At 44.9% G+C, this 25,000-nt stretch overlaps 1 protein-coding gene across 4 annotated transcripts in view; it reads left to right on the top strand.

Moving 5' to 3' along the window:
• The window catches only part of MPP2 (MAGUK p55 scaffold protein 2), an 83,076-nt gene that overhangs the window by 32,524 nt on the left and 25,552 nt on the right, over positions 1-25,000 (top strand). For 3 of the 4 annotated variants that reach the window (XR_014212741.1, XM_082194401.1, XM_082194402.1), the window contains exons 3-6: positions 5,188-5,306; positions 12,247-12,399; positions 15,276-15,425; positions 16,431-16,658. Coding sequence is in view for 3 of the 4 variants with exons in the window: in XM_082194401.1 (XP_082050527.1) it covers positions 5,188-5,306; positions 12,247-12,399; positions 15,276-15,425; positions 16,431-16,658 (650 nt within the window). In the remaining variant the exon portion in view is untranslated. The remainder of the gene's footprint in view (positions 1-5,187; positions 5,307-12,246; positions 12,400-15,275; positions 15,426-16,430; positions 16,659-25,000) is intronic. The other variant, XM_082194403.1, reaches the window with a different exon arrangement.

Genomic DNA, 25,000 nt, shown 5'->3' with positions numbered 1-25,000 from the left:
AAGCTTTGTGAATGTTCTGAGTGGCATTCGTGTAGGGAAAGATGCCATCATGCCTGTTTTGGTTAAACTGAAATATGTACGCAACAACAGCAGCAAGAATACTTATCGCAAAGTATTGGAAGACACAAGATTTACCCACCCTGGAAGAATGGCAGATGAAAGTGATGGACTATATGACATTGGCCGAAATGACTGGCAGAATCCGTGAACAGGGAAAAGAGACAGCGGAAGAAGAATGGAAGAAATTTAAAATCTATCTTAAGGACTACTATAAACTTGATGAATGCTAGAATGTCGAGGTTTTCAGAAAGAAAGGGTTACAGTGATATAAGATTAGATTAAGGAAAAGATTAAGATGACAGAGGTTGGAAAGAAATATTTTTAAGTTGTTAAAAAAACTATGGACATTGGGATGCAGAAAGGGGAGGTATGGGGGAGTCCGAGAAGAGAGGTTTATGGAAAAAATGTTATGAAACTATACCTGTTTGTATGTCTTTTTATGTGTTTGTTTGTTTTAAAAAACCTTTGTAAAACCAATAAAATTTTTTATAATAAACTGAAATAAAAGTCCGCTTTCCCCTCCTTTCTTTGCATTCACGGAGCTGGAAGGGATCCTGAGGAATAATTATTGTTATTTAGGGAAGTTTTTTAATGCCTGATGTTTTAATGTGTTTTTAATCTTTTGTTGGCAGCCGCCCAGTGTGGCTGGGGAAACCCAGCTAGATGGGTGGGGCAGAAATAGCAAATTATTATTATAGAAATTATAAATTATTATTAAAATATTATTATTATTAAGTAGTCCCATGGTTCCCAACATGGGGCACATGCCCCACTGGGGAGCAAATTTTTAAGGGGGGCAATTTGGAAGCTTGCTTAGACCAAGCCAATGGCCTTTTAGGCTTCCTCCACGTGAATAGGAGTTCCCTTTTTGACTAATAAGAATTATATGCCACCGGTGGGGGGCGGGCAGTGCATCAGGAATTTAGAGATGCTTAGGTGGGGCATGGCCCAAAGAAGGTTGGGAACCACTGATCTCGTCCAACCCCCTGCAATGGAGGAATATGCAGCTGTTCCTTACGGGGATCGAACCTGCAACCTTGGTGTCATCAGCACCACGCTCTAAGCAACTGAGCTTTCCAAATACCTTTTCTGACTCTGGCTGAACTAACAGTTCAGCCAACTGGACAATAGGGGCCCAGCCCCCTGGTTAGGATGTGCTAATGCATACCTATCTACACTTCCCATTTGAAACTGGGTTGACCCCAACCCCTCATCCCTGGCATCTCTCCACACATCCATGATTGAACATGGTTAATATGTACCTTCTTTTGTCACTAAGTGCTGCTTACTGGTGGCAGCTAAATTCCTTCACAAATGCTGCTACCCACCAGCTGCCTGTTGAGCTATTGCAGGTGCCACGTTCCTATCTTGGTAACAGACTGACAGCTCAGCCTTCTTTAAGTTATCGGGAGTGTGTGTTGACAACGACTAAGAAGTGGTAATTCATAGCCTCTGGTTGTGGCAAAAGGGGGGGGCGGCTTTCTGCGTTTTAGGGAAATGTACAATTTCGGGTTGATCTTTCCAAATGTGCCCCTGGACATTTCGAAAATGCATTTGGCTTCTTTGGAACCATGCTTTGAATCCTCTTGTTCACTTAACGCACAATGAAGACTGCCCATTTCCCTCCATCGGATGGGGAAAGGAGTAGATTCAAAAGCATTGGTGGCGGGTGGCGCTGTGGTCTAAACCACTGAACCTCTTGGGCTTGCCCATTAGAAGATCGGCGGTTCGAATCCCTGCAGTGAAGTGAACTCCCTTTCCTCTCTCTCAGCTCCTGCCAGCCTAGCAGTTTGAAAGCAGGCCAGTGCAAGCTGATAAATAGGTACCTCTGCGGCGGGAAGATAAATGGCGTTTCCGTGCACTCTGGTTTCTGACACAGTGCCCCACCGCACCAGTAGTGGTTTAGTAGCAGTTTAGTCATGCTGGCCACATGACCTGGAAAGCTGCCTGTGGACAAACGCCGGCTTCCTCAGCCTGCAAGCGAGATGAGCGCCGCAACCCCAGAGTTGGCCACGACTGGACCTAATGGTCAGGGGTCCCTTTACCTTTATTCCATATCTTCCAACATTTCTCTGATGGAAATAGGGACATCCTATTCCATACCCTCCATCATTTCTCCAATGAAAACAGAGACATCCTAAGGAAAAGTGGGACATTCCTGGATCAGATCAGATCAGAAACTTTGATGGCTTCTGTAAATCTGGGACTGCCCCTGGAAAATATGGATACTTTGGGGGCCTGCTGGATCCAGGCCTCCTGCCAACAAGGGGGAAGCGGTGGCAACCCAGCCCCAGCCCCCAAACCTGAGCATGCAAGGCAGCCTCAGAAGCCTGGTCTGCTACAGGTGCAGCAGAATATGGCAGTAATATCCCATTGCAGAATAATAATAATAATAATAATAATAATAATAATAATAATAATTATTATTTATACCCCGCCCACTCTGGGCGGAAGGATGGTGCTGTTTCAGAACCTTTCTCCCTGGTGTGATAGTTTTTATTTTCAGGATTTTTTTGTTTTTAATCGAGGGAGCAGTGTTTTAAAAGATGCCATGCGGAACCCTGCAGTCTGAAGTACAGTGGAACCTTGGTTCCCAAACCTTTTGGCTCCCGAACGTTGAAAACCCGGAAGTAAATGCTTCCGTTTTCGAATGTTTTTCGGAACCCGAACGTGCGACGCGGCTTCCGCTGAGTGCAAGAAGCTCTTGCTACCAGTGGGAAGCCGCAGCTCAGTTTCCGAACGTTTCGGAAGCCGAACGGGCTTCCAGAACGGATTTCGTTCGAGAACCGAGGTTGCCACTGTCGTACGATCTAAGCTGCCCCCTCAGGGTTGAGAATCCCGAAACTCCCGTCGAGGGCTGGCAGAGACTCCAGCTGAGGCAAAACCCCCTCATGAGGAGAGGGAACTGCTGGCTCGCTTCTCCCTCTCCATCTGCTGTCTCTGCCCTGTCCCCTCATAACTCACAGGGACAATTGGCCACTATAGTGGGGGGTGGGATACACAAGAAGAACGGCCGTCCGTCTTTGGGAGAGCCTCACAATTCTCAGCAGTTAGTGCCTGGCGTTTGTGTGTGGCTATTTCTGTCACAATGTTTTCAACAGCCTCTCAAACGTTTGCCCCACAGCGGTCAGTCATCTTCAGAGGCCTCTCTGCCTGCTCTGTGGACTGACAGGCAAGAGAGGAACCCCAGTTATATCCTGTGTTAATGAATTTATCATCTGGGGATGAAGCAGATGTTTGTGGCTGTCTGCCAAGACCCACAAATGCTGCTTGTTTGTTTGTTTGCGCTCTGTGTGCGCATGTGGACAAAGGCACAGAGGCTGCAGTCTGGCTTTCCCTTCCCTCTCAGGGAATGCAAATATGAGGGGGAATTCCGCCTCCCCCCATCGAACACAGCAAATGAAGTAGGACTGGTGATCCAGTCAGTAAATTGATCAACAAAAGCGTCCGTCATTAATGAAACGTTCTCCTCAATTAGCTAGTGGGCCTGGAAATATAGGGCACACTACTGACTAGGCTGTGCCAAATACCTCCCCGTTTGGTTAAATTTTGTGAAGGGAAATGGCTTTCCCCCCTTCCTATTTGTATTCCGATGAAGCAAGATTCTTTATTTATTTAGGGCATTTGTCTAAGATAAAAGGGCCCCCAGAGCAGCTGAAAACAGACCCTCTTTTCCAGTTACAGATAGGTAGCCGTGTTGGTCTGCCATAGTCAAAATAAAAAAAATCCTTCTAGTAGCACCTTAAAGACCAACTAAGTTAGTTCTTGGTATGAGCTTTCGTGTGCATGCACACTTCTTTAGATACACTGAAACAGAAGTTGCCAGATCCTTCTATATAGAGAGAAGGTGGGGAGGGGTATTACTCAGAAGGGTGGTGGGAATGGGAGATTGGCAGATAGCTGAGATGAGCCTGTTGACGACTCTTAACGACTGCAATAGGTCTTACAGGAAAAGGCAAGGGGTGAGAAGGTGAAAAATGGTAATGAGTTGCAATTCAGCAGCTTCTCTTTCCAGACTGGAAAGAGAGGCTGCTGAATTGCAACTCATTACCAAATTTAAAACCATGGAGAGACCTGGTCTGAACAAAGACATTGGATTCTTATCTCATTATACATGACTTAGCCATTTTTCACCTTCTCACTCCTTGCCTTTTCCTGTAAGACCTATTGCAGTCGTTAAGAGTCGTCAACAGGCTCATCTCAGCTATCTGCCAATCTCCCATTCCCACCACCCTTCTGAGTAATACCCATCCCCACCTTCTCTCTATATAGAAGGATCTGGCAACTTCTGTTTCAGTGTATCTGAAGAAGTGTGCATGCACACGAAAGCTCATACCAAGAACTAACTTAGTTGGTCTTTAAGGTGCTACTAGAAGGCCTCTTTTCCAGGGACAGTTTCAGATTTACAAAAGCTTCCCTGGGTTCTGATTTGATCCCGGAATGCCCCGCTTTTCCTTAGGACATCCCTATTTTCTTCAGAGAAATGTTGGAAGGTATGGAGTTATCCGACTGCGGAGCCAAGGAGATAAATAACTATAAAACCATTAGAAGACATCTGAAGGCAGCCATGTATAGGGAAGGTTTTTTTATGTTTTTTTGTTTTTAAAAAAGTTTAATGTTTTATTATGTTTGTATATACAGTGGTACCTCTGGTTATGCACTTAATTCGTTCTGGAGGTCCATTCTTAACCTGAAACTGTTCTTAACCTGAAGCACCACTTTAGCTAGTGGGGCCTGCTGTTGCCGCTGTGCTGTCACCGCACGATTTCTGTTCTCATCCTGAAGTAAAGTTCTTAACCTGAGGTACTACTGGATTAGCAGAGTCTGTAACCTGAAGCGTCTGCAACCTGAAGCGTTTGTAACCCGAGGTACCACTGTATGCCACAAGCGGCTGGGGCAACCAAGTGAGATGGGTGGGGCAGGAATAGTAAAATTATTATGGGATAGGACATCTCTATTTTCATTGGAGAAATGTTGTAGGCTATGGTGGGGAGGTAGGTTACATTTTGTGGCTTGCCTCAGGTGCCGGAATGTCTTGGGCTTGCCCTGATTGCACCTGTTTTGTTATGATTTCTGTCCCCACCCCAATAAAAAATGAAATAACATCCCTGTTGTTTCTCTACACAGCAATGCAGCAGGTCTTAGACAACCTCAGTGACCTCCCCAACTCTATGGGAGCCGGAGACCTGGACCTCATCTTTCTCCGTGGCCTCATGGAGAGTCCAATAGTAAGATCATTGGCTAAGGTACAGTTACATGGGGTAGTTGGGAGAGGGGCAGTTTGCTGCAACAGATCCTGCTTCTCCAGTTCCACCCACTTCTGCTGCATCGCTTACTCCTTCTTAATCTTGCCCTTAACGCTTTTGCCGAATAGATTAGCTGACAACCTATTCTCTGCTCGCTTTATTTCCCCTTTACCTGGATACACAATCCGGCCTTCACACCGCACACACATAATACAAATGCACGCACACACACAAATGCACACACATATATGACTTCTTCCGTGTTTTTTAGCTGAATGGGTCCCATGTGGTGTGACAGAATGGATGATGGTGTCTTGCCAAGTGCAAGGTGGTTCTTTTAAAATGAGATTCAGGAGGAATACACAGCAGAAGTCGGTGAGAAGATGGAAGATTCCATTCTAAATTGGTTACGACACGTCCAGATAAATGAATGATTTAAAAATGATAAGGGAAAAAGAGATTTGCTCACAAAATCTCAAAATTCCAAAGAGAAATAATAGAATCTGATATTAAAGTAAACGTCCTCGGTCCAGTATACCTGAAGGAGCGTCTCCACCCCCATCGTTCAGCCCAGACACTGAGGTCCAGCGCCGAGGGCCTTCTGGCAGTTCCCTCACTGCAAGAAGCCAAGTTACAGGGAACCAGGCAGAGGGCCTTCTTGGTGGTGGCACCTGCCCTGTGGAACATCCTCGCACCAGATGTCAAGGAAATAAACAACTATCTGGTTTTTAGAAGACATCTGAAGGCAGCCCTGTTTAGGGAAGCTTTTAATGTTTAACAGACCACTGTATTTTAATATTTTGTTGGGCTATAATGTAACTTAAACAGAAAACTATCTTTAGAAAGACTTTTCCTCCAAAAGCATTTTATTTAAAAATCCAATTTAAAAAAATAATAATAATCTGATTTATTTATTTTTTAAAATCTTATTTTTTAAAAAAAATCATTGATTTTTATCCACCCAGTTGGGGGCCATCCCCCCTGCCTAGCCTATTTCTGCTATTACAGACAACTTCATTTTAGCCATAGTTCATCACAGCACAGCTCCAGCTTTGCATTATACAGGACACAGGCCTGAGACACATGAACTACCTGTATGCAGGCTCAAGATTTCTTTCTTTCTTTCTTTCTTTCTTTCTTTCTTTCTTTCTTTCTTTCTTTCTTTCTTTCATGTTCCAGGAGAGAGGTGGTAGTCAGAATCTGCAGAAATATAAAACTCTGGCAATTTTGGGACAAGGCATTTTAAGTTTAAAAGTGCCATTTTAAGCAGGAAAAACTTCCTCCTCAAAATTCAACCGCTTTAAGCCGCGAGTGTCTCTCAGGGTAGTTTTTCAAAAAAACAAATCTCTTAAGTTGTCCAGCTGTCTAACGCTGTCAAGTACTAACTACCATTGCATGCTGTCCATCATGTGGGCTGGCTGGTATTCTTGTTTGTTTTAAAAGCCATTGCATATCAGCTGGGGACCTTTGCCTGATTCCCTGCTGCTAAGTAGTTTTGTGTATTATTTACTCTCCTCTGCTTGTTCATATTCTTTGTTTTTGTTGATGTTTATTGATCAGACTTATTGATTTTGCTGCAAGCTGCCTCAAGCTGAGGCAGAAAGGCCCGGTTATAAATGGGTTTTTCATTTAGTGTTTTTATAAGAAAAAATGTTACAAACAAGGTGTAACACAGTTAGGATAAACTGTGGGGTGGGGGTGGGGGCAATGCTAGTCTTACTCAAGAGTAGACCCATTATAGCTAATGGACATGACTAACAAAATTCATATTTTATTTTGTCTACTCTGTGTAGGACTTACCATATTTTTCTGTGTATAAGATGCCCCTACGTATAAGACGACCTCTATTTTTTGAACCCAAAATTAATAAATAATGAATTGCAACATTCTGTGTATAAGACGACCCCCAATTTTAAACTTAAAAAAATTGGGGGGAAATATAGTCTTATACACGGAAAAATACAGTAATTGAATAGAGCCCAAACATGTTTACCCCCAGTTTTAGAATGAGCTTTCAACTCTTGTTTAGCATAGGGTGGGATACTATCCCCCAATTCTATTATTCCAAAAATGTATAAATAAACCCCACATTTCAAGAAATTTGCTTTCTTGAACATTTATTCCAGCTGTTGCTTGGTGTGCCAGTTTAAATACCAATGCTGATTCCCACGTTTTTTTCTTAACTACTCTGGGATGGAAAGTGGTTTTTTATTTTTCTAGTATAAAATGTTTTCATTTACTTTTTCTTATTTAAAATATTTACAGATCACCCTTCAGTGGGGCTTTCCCAAAAGAAGATAATAACCATCTTATTAGTAGATATAATTAGCCATAATCTGAGTGTGGTTTTTGGTTTGAAGCTCAATAATACAATTTGTGTACTTGCTATCTGTCCAGCCTGCACTATCAAACACAATTGCTAGCATCAACCAATAAATTATTGTCAAAACCTGTCAGGCATCAAACAACAAAATTCAGTGTAGCTGGATGTCAAAAGCAGCCATCAAATATTCAGCCACTTAGAGAATAGCGGGAGAGTATTTGAGAAAAGCATTCACTAGTTAGAATTTGGAGGGGATAATTTTGTCTCAGCACACATTGCTGTGCAGAGAACTCCTGTTCAGGCTTCCAGCCAGCGATGTGCTTTTCCAGAAGAATTCATTCCATCCTCCCTGTCCATAGTTTTCCATTTTCTTCCCTGAACAGGCAGGCAGTATTCTGCACCTACCGTATTTTTCGCCCCATAGGACGCACCGCCCTATAGGACGCACCTAGTTTTTTTGGGGGGAAAATAAAGGAAAAAAATTATTCCCCCCCCCAGGTATGGGGCTGGCGCGGGGGAAGCCCGAGCTTCCCCCCGCCCCCAGCCCCCAGAACAGCCTGCTATCCGCAAGCCTAGGGAGCTGTCCCGGTCTCCCCAGGCTTGCGGACAGCTGTGCGAAGACCGGGCGCACTGAAGAGTGCGCAGCTCGGAATGCAGGCAGCTCTGCGCGACCCTCTGGAGGCCGGCGCGGTGCGCAGAGCTTCCTGAAGCCTGTATTCCCCCCATAGGATGCACACACATTTCCCCTTCATTTTTAGAGGGGGAAAAGTGCGTCCTATAGGGCGAAAAATACGCTACTTAGCTTGCTTATTCCTCCTCATTGGGCTGTTTTGGTTACTTCTGCAAATCTTGAGTCCCCACACTCCATTGATCCATCCCTCTTCTGATTGGATGGCATTGTTTTGGCTGCACAAGAATGCACACTTGAAGAATGAGTTCCCTGTTAGAATATGGGATACCATGGAAATAGCCTGATGAACCTGCAAGGGCTTATATATCCATAATGGGAACGGGTGGCGCTGTGGTCTAAACTATTGAGCCTCTTGGGCTTGACAATCGGAAGGTCGGCGGTTCAAATCCCCGCGACGGAATGAGCTCCTGTTGATCTGTCCCAGCTCCTGCCAACCTAGCAGTTCGAAAGCACACCAGTGCAAGTACAGTGGTAGCTCAGGTTACAGACGCTTCAGGTTACAGACACTTCAGGTTACAGAGGCAGTTCCCCTAGAGGCAGGCAGAGGAAGATGGGGTGTGTGAGAAATGCTCACAGTTGCGGGTGCACACACACTCTCAGAGACATTAATCCCTGGCCACCTTTCTGTTGTTTACCTCTGCTTATCTTTCTTCTGGCAGCTAATTGTCCCTCATTCTCTCCACTGCAGCCACTAGGGAAAATTAGCCATTAAAATGAAAGATAATATAAGCAAACAACCCAGGAAGAGTAGACAGCCAACAGCGCCTGCTCTCAAGTGTGTGCAGTCGTTATTGTCATGGAATTCTACTCAATATTGATCCAGAGCAGAACTCCAACGTATAGTTAGCAGAGTAAAAACTTAACAGACCAGAGGCAGAGCTTTACTGCTGCTGAAGGCAAATGAGAACAATGGTCACAAATCCAATACATTCAGGATTGGCACCGTCCATAAGAAATCCAGTTCCGAGACAATACCTACAAAAGATGACTAGCTACACAAATTAAGCGAATTTCTAGAAATGGCAAGCTAACTGCAAATATAAAAATGCAGTCAAATCAAAAACTTAGACAAGAATGGCAATGTTTTGAAGAATATATGGATAAACACTGTCCAAAAAAGAATATGCTGATATGTTTAGATTAAAGGAGTAAAGTGGAACAGAAACCATTAATAAGTCATGTCATAACAAGATCAAAATATAAAACTTAAAATATTGCAAAGTTTTATACGAAATTCAAAATAAATGGTAGTCGAGGTGTGGTGGAGGGAAGCGGTGTGGTGTGGTGATGGGTAGTCACGGGGTGGGAATGACTTTTGTTTGTGTAAATAGTAATTTATTTTTGTCTTATCTATGTATTTCCTTTTGTCTCTTTTTTGTTTTGTTTTATTATTTTCCCCCTGTACCATTAAAATTCAATAAAATTAAAAAAGAAATTAAAATAAAAAAAGAAATCCAGTTGCAGTACACTTAATTTAAACTTACAATAACTTATAAGAAGTCTAAACCTTAACACAGCATACTATGTACAGAACACCACACCAGAAGGGAGCGAGACAGAAAGAGAAAGTGAAACCGAGGCTCCTTCTGGCCTATTATTTTAGTCAGCATGACCTTGGCAGAAAGAGATAACAGAGCCAGTTTTAACCAGCTGTATTCAGCTTCTCTGAAGGAATAACCCAAACTTCAGACACTTTCTGCATGCTTCTTTCACACAGAGAAGCTTCTAGAACTCTCTTGAATGAATTAGAATAGGAAATATTTCTATACATCAGATCAGTGCTTTCTGCACTAAGAAATGCAAACTGATCTCTGTTATTGTTATTAGTGATGACCACTTTAGGTGCGTCCAAATGATCCAGAAGAGGGAAGAATGGAGGCAGAATTATACATGCTCTGCTGACAGGCGTGGGGACCCGGAAACAGACCCCCATGCGAAATGGTTGCTGCCTAGATCATTAATACACCACCCTCCATCCGAAGATGGCAGGGCAGTTCGCAGCAAACCTTTTTCTGGCTTTGGAATTTTTAGTCATTTGGAGCCAGGTTGCTTTTGAAATGGGGAATGCATAAGCAGGATCTGAAAAATACATTTTATTTCAACCAAGTTCAGATAATAACGAAATTTAATTTATTTATAATCAAGTAACAATAACTGAAATAGTAATTGAAAATGAAATGGGCTGCATCTCTCAGTCTGAAATGCTGAATTCATTTCCAACCAAGCTAGCTGTAACCCATAGTCTTTCAATTTTCTTGATTTCTCGCTTTTCAAATCTTAATTTCAGTCCTTCGCATTTCCACTTCAGTTTGATTTTTAAAAATGTCCCCATTAAAATTCACCAGTGTTTAAGATGCACATTTTTTAAATGTCATTTACCCATTTCTGTAAAACATATTTGTCTTCGTTTGTATGCTTTCACAGTTAATATGCATTTTCACGCACACACTACCTCAGTTATATGCATTTTTGTACACATTACTCGGCTGGAGAATGGCAGAATTCAGAGAAGTGCAAATCTTGAAGGATTGTTGCTTTTCCGTTTACATACAGTTTCAGGAAACTGCATATTAGGTAGATCTGCCTTTTGATGTGAATTGAACCAAATTTCTCTCTCTCCTCTTCTGCCACATCCTTACCCCAAGCCGCTTTTCTCCTTGAGGGAGAAGATACAGGGACCACATATCTTCCAGCCACAGTCTGAAAAAAGAGCTTGGGGAGTGATTTTGAGCAGGGAAATGGCCGGAAGGGTAAGGGTTAAGCAGACCCTCCCTCATGCTGTACCTCTGATCCCAATCACTGCATCCGGCAGCTTCTCTGCCTTCCACACCCATTTTCCCCTTTTAATAATAGTAGAAATAATAATAATAATAATAATAATAATAATAATAATAATAATAATAATTTTAATTTGTACCCTGCCCATCTGGCTGGGTTTCCCCAGCCACTCTGGGCAACTCCCAACAGAATATTAAAAACACAATAAAACATCAAACATTAAGAACTTCCCTAAACAGGGCTGCCTTCAGATACTGTAAGAAAACTGGACATCTCCTGTTTTCCTTTAGTTTGGCCCTGAGCTGGCCGCAGAAACCTAGTGAAACTTGTATGTTAATGTTTCCTGGATTGAGGGCCCAAACACATTCTCCCTTCTCACCCAGCCCCTGTCAAATAGTGGAGTCTGGGAAAGTTGCTCTCGAGAGGGCTAGAGTCAGGATTTTTTTGTCCTATTTTTCAGCTAAAGCTATCCAGAAACATCCCACCTCGCTATTTCCCAGTGCTAGCCCTGGATTCCAGAACTGGCTCATATTTAGCTCTCCGTCCCACCGCCCTCCTGCTGACTTCAGGCAGGCAACTCCTTGAGAGCCTTCTTATTTTTAATTCCTCCTCTTTTGTGTCTGCCTCCCTTTGGGCAGCCTTTCTCGAGGCTCCTCCAGAGCCAGCGATTCACCCCTTTTGCAGCAAAGACCTGCTTGATTTTTTGCTGCGCTCCCTGTCAAAGGCTGGGAGAGGCTCTGATCTTTCTGGGGATGCTGCTCTGAGCAAGTGGGCTGTGTGTTTGTGTGAGAGCGGCATGTGTGAGTAATTCTTCCAATCCCCTTTCCTTTACACAGTTCACAACACACCCTCTCTCTCCCCCCCCCCAACCTTACCCTTTTGGCTCTGGAAAGTGCTGACGAGTTTTCCCAAGCTCTGCAGGAACCCATATTTAAAATTTGGAGAGCTCTATCAACCACACACACATGCTTTTGGTTTAACTTGGGGGACAGGGCCATGGGCATCCACATAAACATAACCCCCGTAGGTCTCCAGCATCCACAGTGTCAGAAGGACAAAGGGTTCGCGGGGCTTTGTTGGTTTATTTACATGTGCCTCTCTAATCCACCCCCCCTCCTTCGCCCTTTTGCCACCCGCCCACTGTGCAGGCTCACGAGCGACTGGAGGAGACAAAACTGGAAGCCGTGAGAGACAACAATCTGGAGCTGGTCCAGGAGATACTCAAAGACATCACTTCCATCGCTCAGCAAGACAGCACGGCCGCCGAACTGGCTCGCATTCTCCAGGAGCCTCACTTCCAGGTAGGCAGCAGCTGTCTCTCAAGATCCGGGGAAATGGCGAAACTTACCAGAACAAATCAAGATAACAAAACTTTTTATAAAAGAATGGCAATGGTTTATTGAATATTTACAGATAAATTGTAAACCAAAACATGAGCCGGATCATTGTGATAACCTGCAATTTTATAAGAGCGTATGTTTACAGCAGACAATTAAACGAGCAAGTGAAATGTATTTTGGATCTTAAAAAAATAAATTTTAGGAACCGCAGAAAGAGGGAGAAGGAAGTCAAATTTTGAAATGTTAGATTGATTGTAAAACTAATGAAATGTATAAATTTGAAAAGTATGAATAAAAAATTAAAATCAGCAACAACAACAACAACTTCCCGATACAAGGCTGCCTTCACATGTCTTCTAAAAGTTGTGAAGTTTTGTATCTGAAGGGAGCCTCACTTCCAGGTGAGAGGCAGCTGTCTCTCAAGATCCAGGGAGTGAGAAAAAGGTGTCACTTCCAGACCTGAACTGGGGTAGTTGATTTCGCATGGACCCTGGAGCCCGGGCTCGTTGTAAGTGGCCCAGGAAGGAGGACAGACAATTCACGAAGGGCTAGTTTCTCGTAAGGAGGTCTCAGCAGGAATCCCAGCGCATATCAGCTTTGCCTGTGCATGACACACACAGAGAGAAAAGTGTTGGGAGAAGTGCCCTTTCGCACAAAGACCCACAGGGCCAGGATATTAATAAGGGACATCTGTGGATTTGCCCTATTTGGCAGCAGGAGTTGGGGGGAGGGTTCCGACTTGGCGATGGATAAAGCTTTCTGCTTCATGCCAGGCTGAGGGGCAAGGCACCTTTGCTCAACAACATGCAACAGCAAGATTTAATTTTTTCCGTGTGTATAAGAAAGACATGGTTTGTGTCCTCTTTTTTTGCAGAGACACCTGAGGCATCCGGCTTAATGCTGTGGGTTTATTTGCTTGCTTCCTTGTTGCATTTGCATCAGGTCTTTCTTCTGTATGGGCTGTGTGGCAACACACCAGGAGTTCCCAGGTGTTTTCCCACTTAGGATCTGACCAGATGAATACCTGCTTAGCTTCAGCAAATTTCCTGGATCGTGTAACTTCAGACTGTTGATGTATATACGCAAAGTGTAGATTCTCTATGCTAGTGTTGCCTCTCTGTGTCTGTGTCTAAGGTGGCATGAGGGAGTGATTTAAAGGCTCACAAGGATTTGCCTGTCTTGTTTTAACTGGTAGGTTTATGCATCATCATCATCATTTATTTATTTATACCTGCCCATCTGGCTAGGTTTCCCCAGCCACTCTGAGTGGCTCCCAACAGAATATTAAAAACACAATAAAACATCAAACTTTAAGAACTTCCCTAAACAGGGCTGCCTTCAGTTTTCACAGGAAACTGAAGTAGAAGCTTATTAACAGTGAAAGCTTCATTTATTGCCCACCCCAGTTAAAAGCTTAAGACAATAGTTAAACAATATTTAAACAGTCTTGGCCCAGTATACCTGAAGGAGCATCTCCACCCCTATCGTTCAGCCCAGACACTGAGGTCCAGCTCTGAGGGCTTTCTGGCGGTTCCCTCACTGCGAGAAGTGAGGTTGCAGGGAACCAGGCAGAGGGCCTTCTCGGTAGTGGCGCCCGCCCTGTGGAACGCCCTCCCATCAGATGTCAGGGAAATAAACAACTTTCTGACTTTTAGAAGACATCTGAAGGCAGCCCTGTTTAGAAGTTTTAAATGTTTGATATTTTAACGTTTTTTAATATTCTGTTGGGAGCTGCTCAGAATGCCAGCCAGATGGGTGGGGTAATAATAATAATAATAATAATAATAATAATAATTTAATAGTCAGGTATCAGAAGCCAAGTTGTAATACACTTGGAATTCTGCTCTTTAGATTCTGCCCCCCTCCCAATGTCATTCAGATGTTGTGATCTAAAGAGTTCAAGGTGACACACATGGTATTATCTCTGCAATAATCCTGTGGGCTCAGAGAGAATGAATGACCCACAATTACCCAGTGACTGTCATGGCTAAGTGGGGATTTGAAGCCTGGTCCACTCCCTAGTCCCAGCTTGATAGGCACCTCTACACCTGTTGTACTATATATCTAACCATTTATATATGGCCTAATAGTTCCCCAGGACGCTGTGCGTTTGTGTATGTTCTTGCTGGGCTGAATCTAGTGATTTCGGAAATCACCGTGGAATAGATCCTCTTCTGATCAAGAACATACCGTATTTTTCCATCTATAAGACGCCACCATGTATAAGACACCCCCCCTATTTTGGAGGACTCAGATTTAAGAAAATGGAGGGGATGTATCTGTGTATAAGACACCCCTTGATTTTTGACATTCTGGGTACGGCTTGGAAGATTTGCCCCTGCTTCCAGTGTTGTGACTAGGGACTTTAAGGTCTCTGGACACAGGCCCATGGCACAAATTTGCACAAATTTGCATATTAGCTGCAGAACGGTTGTAGCTCAGTGGTCGAGTACCTGTTTATGTGCACGCAGAAGGTCCTGGGTTCATTCATGGGCATCTCCCAGTGGGAAGGTCTGAATCCCTGGAAAGCTGCTTCCAGTCAGTGTAGCCAGATGGACCAAGTGTTTGACTCTGCATAGGGCAGTTTCTTAGGCTTCCTATATGAAGGGATGCCTCTAGGCAAGCCATCACTGTGCTTTCTGGGGGTATCATGAGTGTGCTGCTTGGAGACAAAGGCCTGGAGATCCAGGACCTACTGCAAAAGACTTGATCCTCATGACCCCCCGTAATGAGGCCTGTTCCCCTCCGTTATGTTTTACTTAATCTGTCTCTGGTCTCAGCTGAGCGAGTCTTTCTGTTGTCTCCTTTTTCCCACCCCTGCCGCGCCCCTTTCTCAGTCCCTCTTGGAAACCCACGATTCCGTTGCCTCCAAGAGCTACGAGACGCCACCACCCAGTCCAGTCCTGGACCCCATGTTCAACAACCAGCCGGTGCCACCGGATGCCGTGCGCATGGTGGGGATTCGTAAGACTGCTGGGGAGCACCTGGTGAGTAAAGTCTTTTTCCACTGTCATGGCCTTGCCATATTTTAGTTTAAAGGCCAGTGTACTGAGCAGACCTGTAACAAACCAACTAACCAACTAACTAATCAACAACTAACTAACTAACTAACCAACCAATTAACCAGCCAGCCAGCCAACCGACCGACCGACCGACCAACCAACCGACCAACCAACCAACCAACCAGCTAACTAACTAACTAATTAACTAACCAACCAACCAACTAACTAACCAGTGCTGGATTTATGTATAAGCTAAACAAGCTATAGCTTAGGGCCCCACTCTCTTGGGGCCCCCAAAAAAAATTAAAGGAAAAAACCCTGGATGTACATTTCCAAAATATAAGATTTAAAAATAAATGAAATAAAACCTACATACAGCAACTGTTTTGTGTTGTGTAGGCTCCTATTTGTTATGTGCAAATGGCTTTAGATACCTATTAGGTCCGTAAATTACCATATAGCATATATTCAACACAAAAAAACAGTGACAATTTGTTGTTGACAAAGGACAGCTGGACATATAAAGGGCCCCATTACCTTCAGTAGCTTAGGGCCTTGTCAAACCTAAATCCGGCCCTGTGACCCACCAACTAATCAACTAACCAACCAACCTGCCATGTACCGCAATTTTCGCTCTATAAGACGCACCCGTCCATAAGACGCACCTAGTTTTTAGAGGAGGAAAACAAGAAAAAAAAATATTCTGAATCAAATGTTGTTGAAGAGGCTTTGCAGCAATCCCTCTTGCTGCTCTGGCTTCAGTGATAGCTGTGCAGCCTGCAGTCACCCCATAAGATGCACACACACTTCCCCTTACTTTTTAGGAGGGGAAAGGTGCGTCTTCTAGAGCGAAAAATATGGTGCATAGCAATTGGGTGCCCCCGGTGGAACAGCTGCTTCAGCCTGCCTCACGGTTGGGCTGGCCCTGTCCCCATTACCCATAACTGCTTTGCACTGACCCTGCACTCTTTCTGGTTTCTTCTCCCTCAGGGTGTGACGTTCCGGGTGGAGCGCGGCGAGCTTGTCATTGCCCGCATCCTGCACGGTGGCATGATTGACCAGCAGGGGCTGCTGCATGTGGGTGACATCATCAAGGAGGTGAACGGGCAGGAGGTGGGCAGTGACCCACGGGCATTGCAAGAGGTGCTGAAAAACGCCAGCGGAAGCGTCGTGCTCAAGATCCTGCCCAGCTACCAGGAGCCACACCCACCTCGACAGGTAGGAGGAGCCATCATTTAATAATAATAATAATAATAATAATAATAATAATAATAATAATTTTTATTTATATCCCGCCCTCCCCAGCTGAGCCGGGCTCAGGGCGGCTAACAACAATCAAATAAACAATCAAATAATAACACATTCTAAAAATATTTCATTATAAAAATTAGTTAAAATCAAATTGATGGCAACCGATTAAACAAAATTCTGTGCAGGTTGCCAGAGGAGGGAGTCAGGCTGCGCCCTGACCAAAGGCCTGGTGGAACAACTCTGTCTTGCAGGCCCTGCGGAAAGATGTCAGGTCCCGCAGGGCCCTAGTCTCTTGTGACAGAGCATTCCACCAGGTTGGAGCCGCAGCCGAGAAGGCCCTGGCTCTAGTTGAGGCCAGCCTAACCTCTCTGAGGCCTGGGACCTTGAGGGTGTTAGTTACTTGTCTCCCCTGTGCTAAATAAGGTCTTGCTAATTGCCACCCCCCCTCCACCCCACCTCTGCCTGGAACAAAGATAAAATGTGATCATCATCTCTTGACTGAAACAGGCAGGCTTTCCACTCTATTCTTTCATTTCTTTCTCCACTCCTTTCTTGCTTCTCTCTTCCTTTCAGAAAGATCCCCCGTCCTAAAATCATAATGATTACGCTGTCGGCTGATTAAAGAATTCATCAATTATTTATCTGTTTTCTTTTTTTGGATATTATCAGAACATCCATATTGGTGCCTTTCAGAGCTGCTTGGGGGGAAGTCTATGATAACGTCCCAAAGCTCTTTTTCCGAAAAGGAAAGGCCGTCAGGAGTATTTTCTTCTGCATTCCCTGTTGCAGGAGGAGCACACCGAGAATTAAAAAAAAACACAAAAAAAAGCATGCTCTTAACTTGCAGGGCCACCAATTTAAATTTGGCCAGCACCACCAGTTAATCAACAAAACGTTGAGTCAGTACCGATTAAACATTTGAAAGCTCAAAGTGCTTTTAAAAGCCCCCCTGTTTTCGGTAGCCGCGTGATAATTATTTAGGTCATTGAAAATTGCCTGATAAGACTCTGTAAGTGCTGAGCATGGAGACTTTCTTGGCATTTGCAAGTGTTGCTCAGATGCTCTCGTGTTCATAGCCGGCGCCTACAAGAGAACCACAAAAGACCCTTTATGGCCCTCCAGCAATATCTGCAGCCTTATAGCATGAATATCCCCCCTCCCGTGTGTCTGTTTTGAATGCTGTGATGCTGTTAAAAAGAAAGTACTTCTCCATGCAGCATGTAGGAAGCAGTGACGGCCACCAACTTGGATGGATGGCTTTGAAAGAGAATTAGACAAAATCATGGAATAGAGGGCTATCGATGGCTACTAGTGGGTGGTGCTGTGGTCTAAACCACTGAGCCTCTTGGGCTTGCCGATCAGAAGGTTAGCGGTTCGAATCCCCACAATCGGGTGAGATCCCGCTGCGCTGTCCCAGCTCCTGCCAACCTAGCAGTTTGAAAGCACAACAGTGCGAGTAGATATATAGGTACCGCTGCGGCAGGTAAACAGTGTTTCCTTGTGCTCTGGCTTCTGTCAGAGTGTCCCGTTGTGCAGAAGTGGTTTAGTCATGCTGGCCACATGACCTGGAAAGCTGTCTGTGGACAGATGCCAGATCCCTTGGCCTGAAAGCAAGATGGACTACTGCAATGCGCTCTACATGGGGCTACCTTTGAAGGTGACCTGGAAACTGCAATTAATCCAAAATGCGGCAGCTAGACTGGCGACTGGGAGTGGCCGGCGGGACCGCATAACACCGGTCCTGAGAGATATGCATTGGCTCGCAGTACGTTTCCGAGCACAATTCAAAGTGTTGGTGCTGACATTTAAAGCCCTAAATGGCCTTAGCCCAGTATACCTGAAGGAGCGTCTCCACCCCCATCGTTCAGCCTGTACCCTGAGGTCCAGCGCCGAGGGCCTTCTGGTGGTTCCCTCATTGCGAGAAGTGAGGTTACAGGGAACCTGACAGAGGGCCTTCCCGGTAGTGGCACCTGCCCTGTGGAACACCCTCGCACCAGATGTCAAGGAAATAAGCAGCTATCTTAGAGTGCCTGGCGTGCTCTGGTCCATGGGGTCTCGAAGAGTCAGACACGACTAAACAACAACAACTATCTTTAAAAGACATCTGAAGGCAGCCCTGTTTAGGGAAGTTTTTATTATTTAATGCTGTGTCGTTTTTAACACTCGATTGGGAGCCGTCCAGAGTGGTTGGGGAAACTCGGCCAGATGGGCCGGGTATAGATAATAAATTATTATTATTATTACTATGAGCGCTGCGACCCCATAGTCACCTTTGACTGGACTTAACCATCAAGGGGTCCTTTACCTTTTACCTTTTTACTAGCCACAATGGCTATGCTGTGCTGCCACAGTTGGAGGCAACCATGTTTCCAAATACCAGCTGCTGGAAACCGCAGGAGGGAAGAGTGGCGTTCTTCTGCTCGCATCCTGCTTGATGGTTTCCCACAGGCATCCGGTTGGCCAAAGTGAAAACAGGATCCTGGACCAGATCAGGCTCTTCTTAATGTCCTTACTCTAACCTCAGCAAGCTGCCCATCTTTCTGTTTGAAGCTGTTGCCAGTGATTTCTTCCTTTTGTTTTATGTAATACTGTATTGGGAAAATAAAAAAAAATTCCTTCCAGTGGCACCTTAAAGACCAACTAAGTTAGTTCTTGGTATGAGCTTTCGTGTGCATGCACACTTCTTCAGATACACATCTGAATGCAGATACATCTGTGTATCTGAAGAAGTGTGCATGCACACGAAAGCTCATACCAAGAACTAACTTAGTTGGTCTTTAAGGTGCCACTGGAAGGAATTTTTTTATTTTGACTATGGCAGACCAACACGGCTACCTATCTGTAACTGTATTGGGAAAGTTGGCCAAACTTTCTATATGCTGTAACTAAAACGAGCTGTCGCGAGGGGGGGTCATCTGGGGAACAACCATCAGTCTCAGCCGAGGATGGGTAATAGGTTCGGACAGGCAGGCAGCAGAGTGGAATGAAATTCAGCACCTTGGTCAGCGCACTTTGGAGCCAGAGACAAGATTTTGCATTTGCAAGCAGTGCTCGCTCAGCAAACTGAAGTCTTGCCCCAGCACCAGTCCGAAGCCTAATGACAGCTGATATAGTCTTGTTCTTTGGTCAGGGGTGCAAAAATCCCAGGTTTCACCTCCCTGGAGGAACTCCGTCTTCAACCGAAGGGGCCACAGTGCGTACGCGAGGCAGGCTGCAGTGCCTCTTTGTCTCCCTGGAACTTGACGCTTAATCATCATTATCATCATTTTTAAATTTGTATACAGTGGTACCTCGGGTTACATATGCTTCAGGTTACAGACGCTTCAGGTTACAGACTCTGCTAACCCAGAAATATTACCTCAGGTTAAGAACTTTGTTTCAGGATGAGAACAGAAATCGTGCTCCTGCGGCGCGGCAGCAGCAGGAGGCCCCATTAGCTAAAGTGGTGCCTCAGGTTAAGAACAGTTTCAGGTTAAGTACGGACCTCCGGAACGAAGTAAGTACTTAATCCAAGGTACCACAGTACCATCTTTCTATCTTACAGTCCTCAAGGTGGTTTACAAGCTGAAGAAACAAAAAATTTACATCTTATAACAATCTAATGCAATACAAAAATGTGGCAATAAAACTTTAAAATAGGCAACCTACATCAAAAAAGTAACAGTCAACAATCATTAAAGGTAAAGGTAAAGGTACCCCTGCCCGTACGGGCCAGTCTTGACAGACTCTAGGGTTGTGCGCCCATCTCACACAAGAGGCCGGGGGCCAGCGCTGTCCGGAGACACTTCCGGGTCACGTGGCCAGCGTGACATTGCTGCTCTGGCGAGCCAGAGCCGCACACGGAAACGCCGTTTACCTTCCCGCTAGTAAGCGGTCCCTATTTATCTACTTGCACCCGAGGGTGCTTTCGAACTGCTAGGTTGGCAGGCGCTGGGACCGAACAACGGGAGCGCACCCCGCCGCGGGGATTCGAACCGCCGACCTTTCGATCGGCAAGCCCTAGGCGCTGAGGCTTTTACCCACAGCGCCACCCGCGTCCCCAACAATCATTAGAATCATATTAAAGAACAATAACATATAAAAGTTAAACAGTTGCAATAAATAATTTCTAAACTATAATCAATAAAACAACAGCAAGCCACAGTACATAAAATAGGTAAAGGGACCCCTGACCATTAGGTCCAGTCGTGGCCGACTCTGGGGTTGCGGCGCTCATCTCACTTTACTGGCCGAGGGAGCCGGCATACAGCTTCTGGGTCATGTAGCCAGCATGGCTAAGCCGCTTCTGGCGAACCAGAGCAGCGCACGGAAATGCTGTTTACCTTCCCACCGGTACGTATTTATCTACTTGCACTTTGACATGCTTTCGAACAGCTAGGTTGGCAGGAGCAGGGACCGAACAACGGAAGCTCACCCCGTTGCGGGGATTCGAACCGCTGACCTTCTGATCGGCAAGTCCTAGGTTCTGTGGTTTAACCCACAGCGCCACCCGCATCCCAATAGTACATAAAATAATACAATACAAATTGAGAAGCAGAGACTAGAGGGTGGGGCAAGGCAGATGGAAGGAGGCCTTGCCTGACGAAGTCTCTCCCCTCACAGTTCTTCCTACAGGAACAGTTCCCTTATGAGGACTCCTAGGGTTGGAGGGTGGGGTGAGGCAGGTGGATAGAGGCCTTGCCTGATGGAGTCTCTCCCCTCACAGTCATGGAAGGCCGGGTGTCCAAAGGGAGGTTTTTTGGAGAAGAGCTATTAGTGTTACAGCCTGTAGGCAAGCAAATCTCAGGAGCAGGGGGTGGACTCATCGCAGATCCTTTGGATTTCTCCTCCTGGAAGTACATGCCAAAGTATTTGACACTCTGGCTGCTTCCTGAGATTGTCCAAGGAGAGGATTTCTCCATCTTCCATGACTCTTGGTGCATAAAGCATTTCTCGTGTGTCCTGAGTTATGACAGATGGCCTTGCTCAGAGGCTCCTGCTGTCAATCTCACAATGGACTCAGGAGAAGATTTCTTCATAACCAATGCATTGTTGTGTTTGCATCTCAGATTTTCAGCTCGCCTGAGATGGTGTGCAGATTCCAACTTAAAATAAAATAAAATAAAATAAAACAAAATAAAATAAAATAAAATAAAATAGTGAATCTAAGGAACCCAATAGAAACCATCCCCATTCCAGCCACAGTTGAGTACATGGCTCTTCCCTGTATACTCTCTCCCTGTTCCTCACTTTTCTTTGAATTATGATCTGGCAACCATTACTTCTGGCAGCGTTCTTACACAATTGGACATACCACCTCCTGGTATATCTTCTTAGATGTTCCTAATCCCTATCTATATTTATTTATTTGATGGCCACATGGGTCGCCAGCCTTTTCGGACCAGGGGGCACATTTTGAATATTGAGAGTTCTGAGGGCACAAGTCACAAAATGGCTGCTGTGGGGGCGCAAAATTAGAAAGTGTGCAGTCGGGGAAATGCTTTCCTCATAACTGTATTTCTTGGTTTGATTTCTATCTCTTGGACAAGTGTGCAGATTGCATCTACTCAACAGATTTCATGCTTCTCATAATGTTTGTGCATTTATTAAAACAACTCATTCGCCACCTTTAAACCAGAAGTTATAATGTTGCGACATAAACATATCAAAATACAGCCATACCTTGGTTTTTGAACTGATTAGTTCTTGAATGTTTCGGCTCCCGAATGATCGAAACCCGGAAGTGACTGTTCTGGTTTGCAAACTATTTTTGGAAGCCGAAGGTCCGACGGGGCTTCCGCGGTTTCCGATTGGCTGCAGGAGCTTACTGCAGCCAATCAGAAGCTGGACTTTGGTTTCCAAACGTTTTGGAAGTCAAACGGACTTCCGGAACGGATTCTGTTTGACTTCCAAGGTACGACTGTACGTATTTAAATGCTTTATTGGAGATAAAAAAATATGCATTTTTGAATATTAAAGGAAGTAGAAATTTAAATGAGTACTTACATGGAGATTTTTTGTTTTTTTTTAAATCACAGATTAATTCACAAATGGCACAAACAGATTTAATGGGTAAAAACAGAAATACCGATTTGTCCCTCCCAGGCTGAGGGCTGTAACTCCTCATCTCTCACAACTCTTTGGGAAGGAAAGAGAGAGAAATCTGCTGCCTCAGCCAATGTCCGTGTCCCTCTGTTCCATCCCTCCTTTGCCAAGTGACTTTTCCATTCTGCTCTGTCACGCGTCCCCTCTCTTTGTCTCATGCGGCGGAGTTCAGAAGTGACTTAATGCTTGGGTGCTTTGGGTATAGTGGCGTAAGAATTTAATGAGCAGGTGTCAAATCAATTACACATAGCTGTCTCAGGCTCCGAGCATGGGAAGCTGTGTAGGTGTGTCACACAGCCCTTTTTTTTTGGCTCTGGGTGAGGCCTAAGTCGACACGAGCAAATTTCTGCTCAGGAGGTAGCGCTTTTCTACCTCAGGCATTCATCTCTGGCCTAAACCAACCAGGACTTCACACCTTGGAGGGGACCCTGGCACAGCCATTAGTCCTTTGGGGTGCAAGAAAAGGATGGGGAAAGGTTTTCTGCTTCTTAAGACCACCCCATCTCTGCTTCCCACATAAGATTGGTTACCTGAGACCTGCTCTCCAGGCATCCTGCTACGGTGTATAGCAGGAACGCCTGAGGCAGGGGGACCGGAGGTGAACAAGTTTCTCCCTCCTCTCCTCAGTGTCATTCTTACCATCTTCCGTGAGTCAGAGGGTGCCTTCATGAAGCACAGTCACTCCCCGTGCAAGGTACTGAACGAATTGTGGAATTCCCTTCTGCAGTTACAGAAGATTCCCCACTTCACTGTCTCGCCAGAGTGGTGCATGCTCTAGTTATCTCCCGCTTGGACTACTGCAATGCGCTCTGCGTAGGGCTACCTTTGAAAGTGACCCAGAAACTACAAAATAAGTTTGGTCCAGTATACCAGAAGGAGTGTCTCCACCTCCAACATTCTGCCCGGACACTAAGGTCCAGTGCCGAGGGCCTTCTGGCAGTTCCCTCACTGCAAGAAGCCAAGTTACAGGGAACCAGGCGGAGGGCCTTCTCGGTAGTGGCACCCGTCCTGTGGAACGCCCTCCCACCAGATGTCAAAGAGAAAAATAACTACCAAACTTTTAGAAGACATCTGAAGGCAGCCCTGTTTAGGGAAGCTTTTAATGTTTAATAGTTTATTATATTTTAGTGTTCTGTTGGAAGCCGCCTAGAGTGGCTGGGGAAACTCAGCCAGATGGGTGGGGTATAAATAATAAATTATTATTATTATTATTATTATTATTATTATTATTATTATTATTATTACTATTACTATTACTATTACTACAACTAATCCAGAATGCTGCAGTCACTCTGGGTGGCTCCCAACAAAACATTAAAAACATGATAAAACATCAAACATTAAGAACTTCCCTAAACAGGGCTGCCATCAGATGTCTTCTAAAAATCAGATAGTTGTTTATTTCTTTGACATCGGATGGGAGGGCGTTCCACAGGGTGGGCACTGTTACCAGGAAGGCCCTCTGCCTAGTTCCCTGTAACCTCACTTCTTGCAGGGAGGGAACTGCCAGAAGGCCCTTGGAGCTGGACCTCAGTGTGGAGGTGAAGACGCTCTTTCAGGTATACTGGGCCGAGGGCGTTCAGGGCTTTAAAGGTCAGCACCGACACTCTGAATCATTCATATATACAGACACTGCTGAGAAGTAAGGTCCATTGCGCTGGACCAACGGGAGTTAACACCCAATTAAGCAGGTATTGTTTTACAGCCAAAGTCAGGGCTGCATTCTGCATCAAATTGCAACCAGCTGCAGAACACTTAAGTTTAAGGTGGGCAGGGTAAAAGGAAGTCAAACAAGCTTCACAGTAAGCAGAGGTGCTGCTTCTGTAGCCTCCAGCATTGAACTGGAAATGTGCCTCAAAAGACTCCTGATCTTTGCGAGTTTTGATGGGAATCAACCTGCTCTGTACCTCTTGGACTAATGTTGTGGTTGGAACCTGGCAGAAACCAAAATACCTTTAGAAAACCATATGGAATTGTGCATGTCGAGTGAAAATACATATAGGGATGTGTCTTTTGAGAGGAAATGTGTCTATTGCAAGGGGAAAGATGTTTAGTATTGCATATTTAAATGCAGAATTTTGTGCAGATTTTTTTAAAAAATGTAGTTTAATATAGGAATGGGGTAGAGTGGAACTATGGATTAGGAGAAGTGAAAGTGACATGGAGCAGAAGTAAACTGATACTCTTATCCTTACCTCCAGCATCCTTATTCTCATTCCCGCCCT

Source organism: Podarcis vaucheri, assembly GCF_965113315.1.
Source record: "Podarcis vaucheri genome assembly, chromosome: 13".
In the NCBI taxonomy this organism is placed as follows: domain Eukaryota; kingdom Metazoa; phylum Chordata; class Lepidosauria; order Squamata; family Lacertidae; genus Podarcis; species Podarcis vaucheri.
The sequence above is the reverse complement of the archived record's forward strand: the minus strand, read 5'-3'. Positions and strand labels throughout refer to the sequence as shown.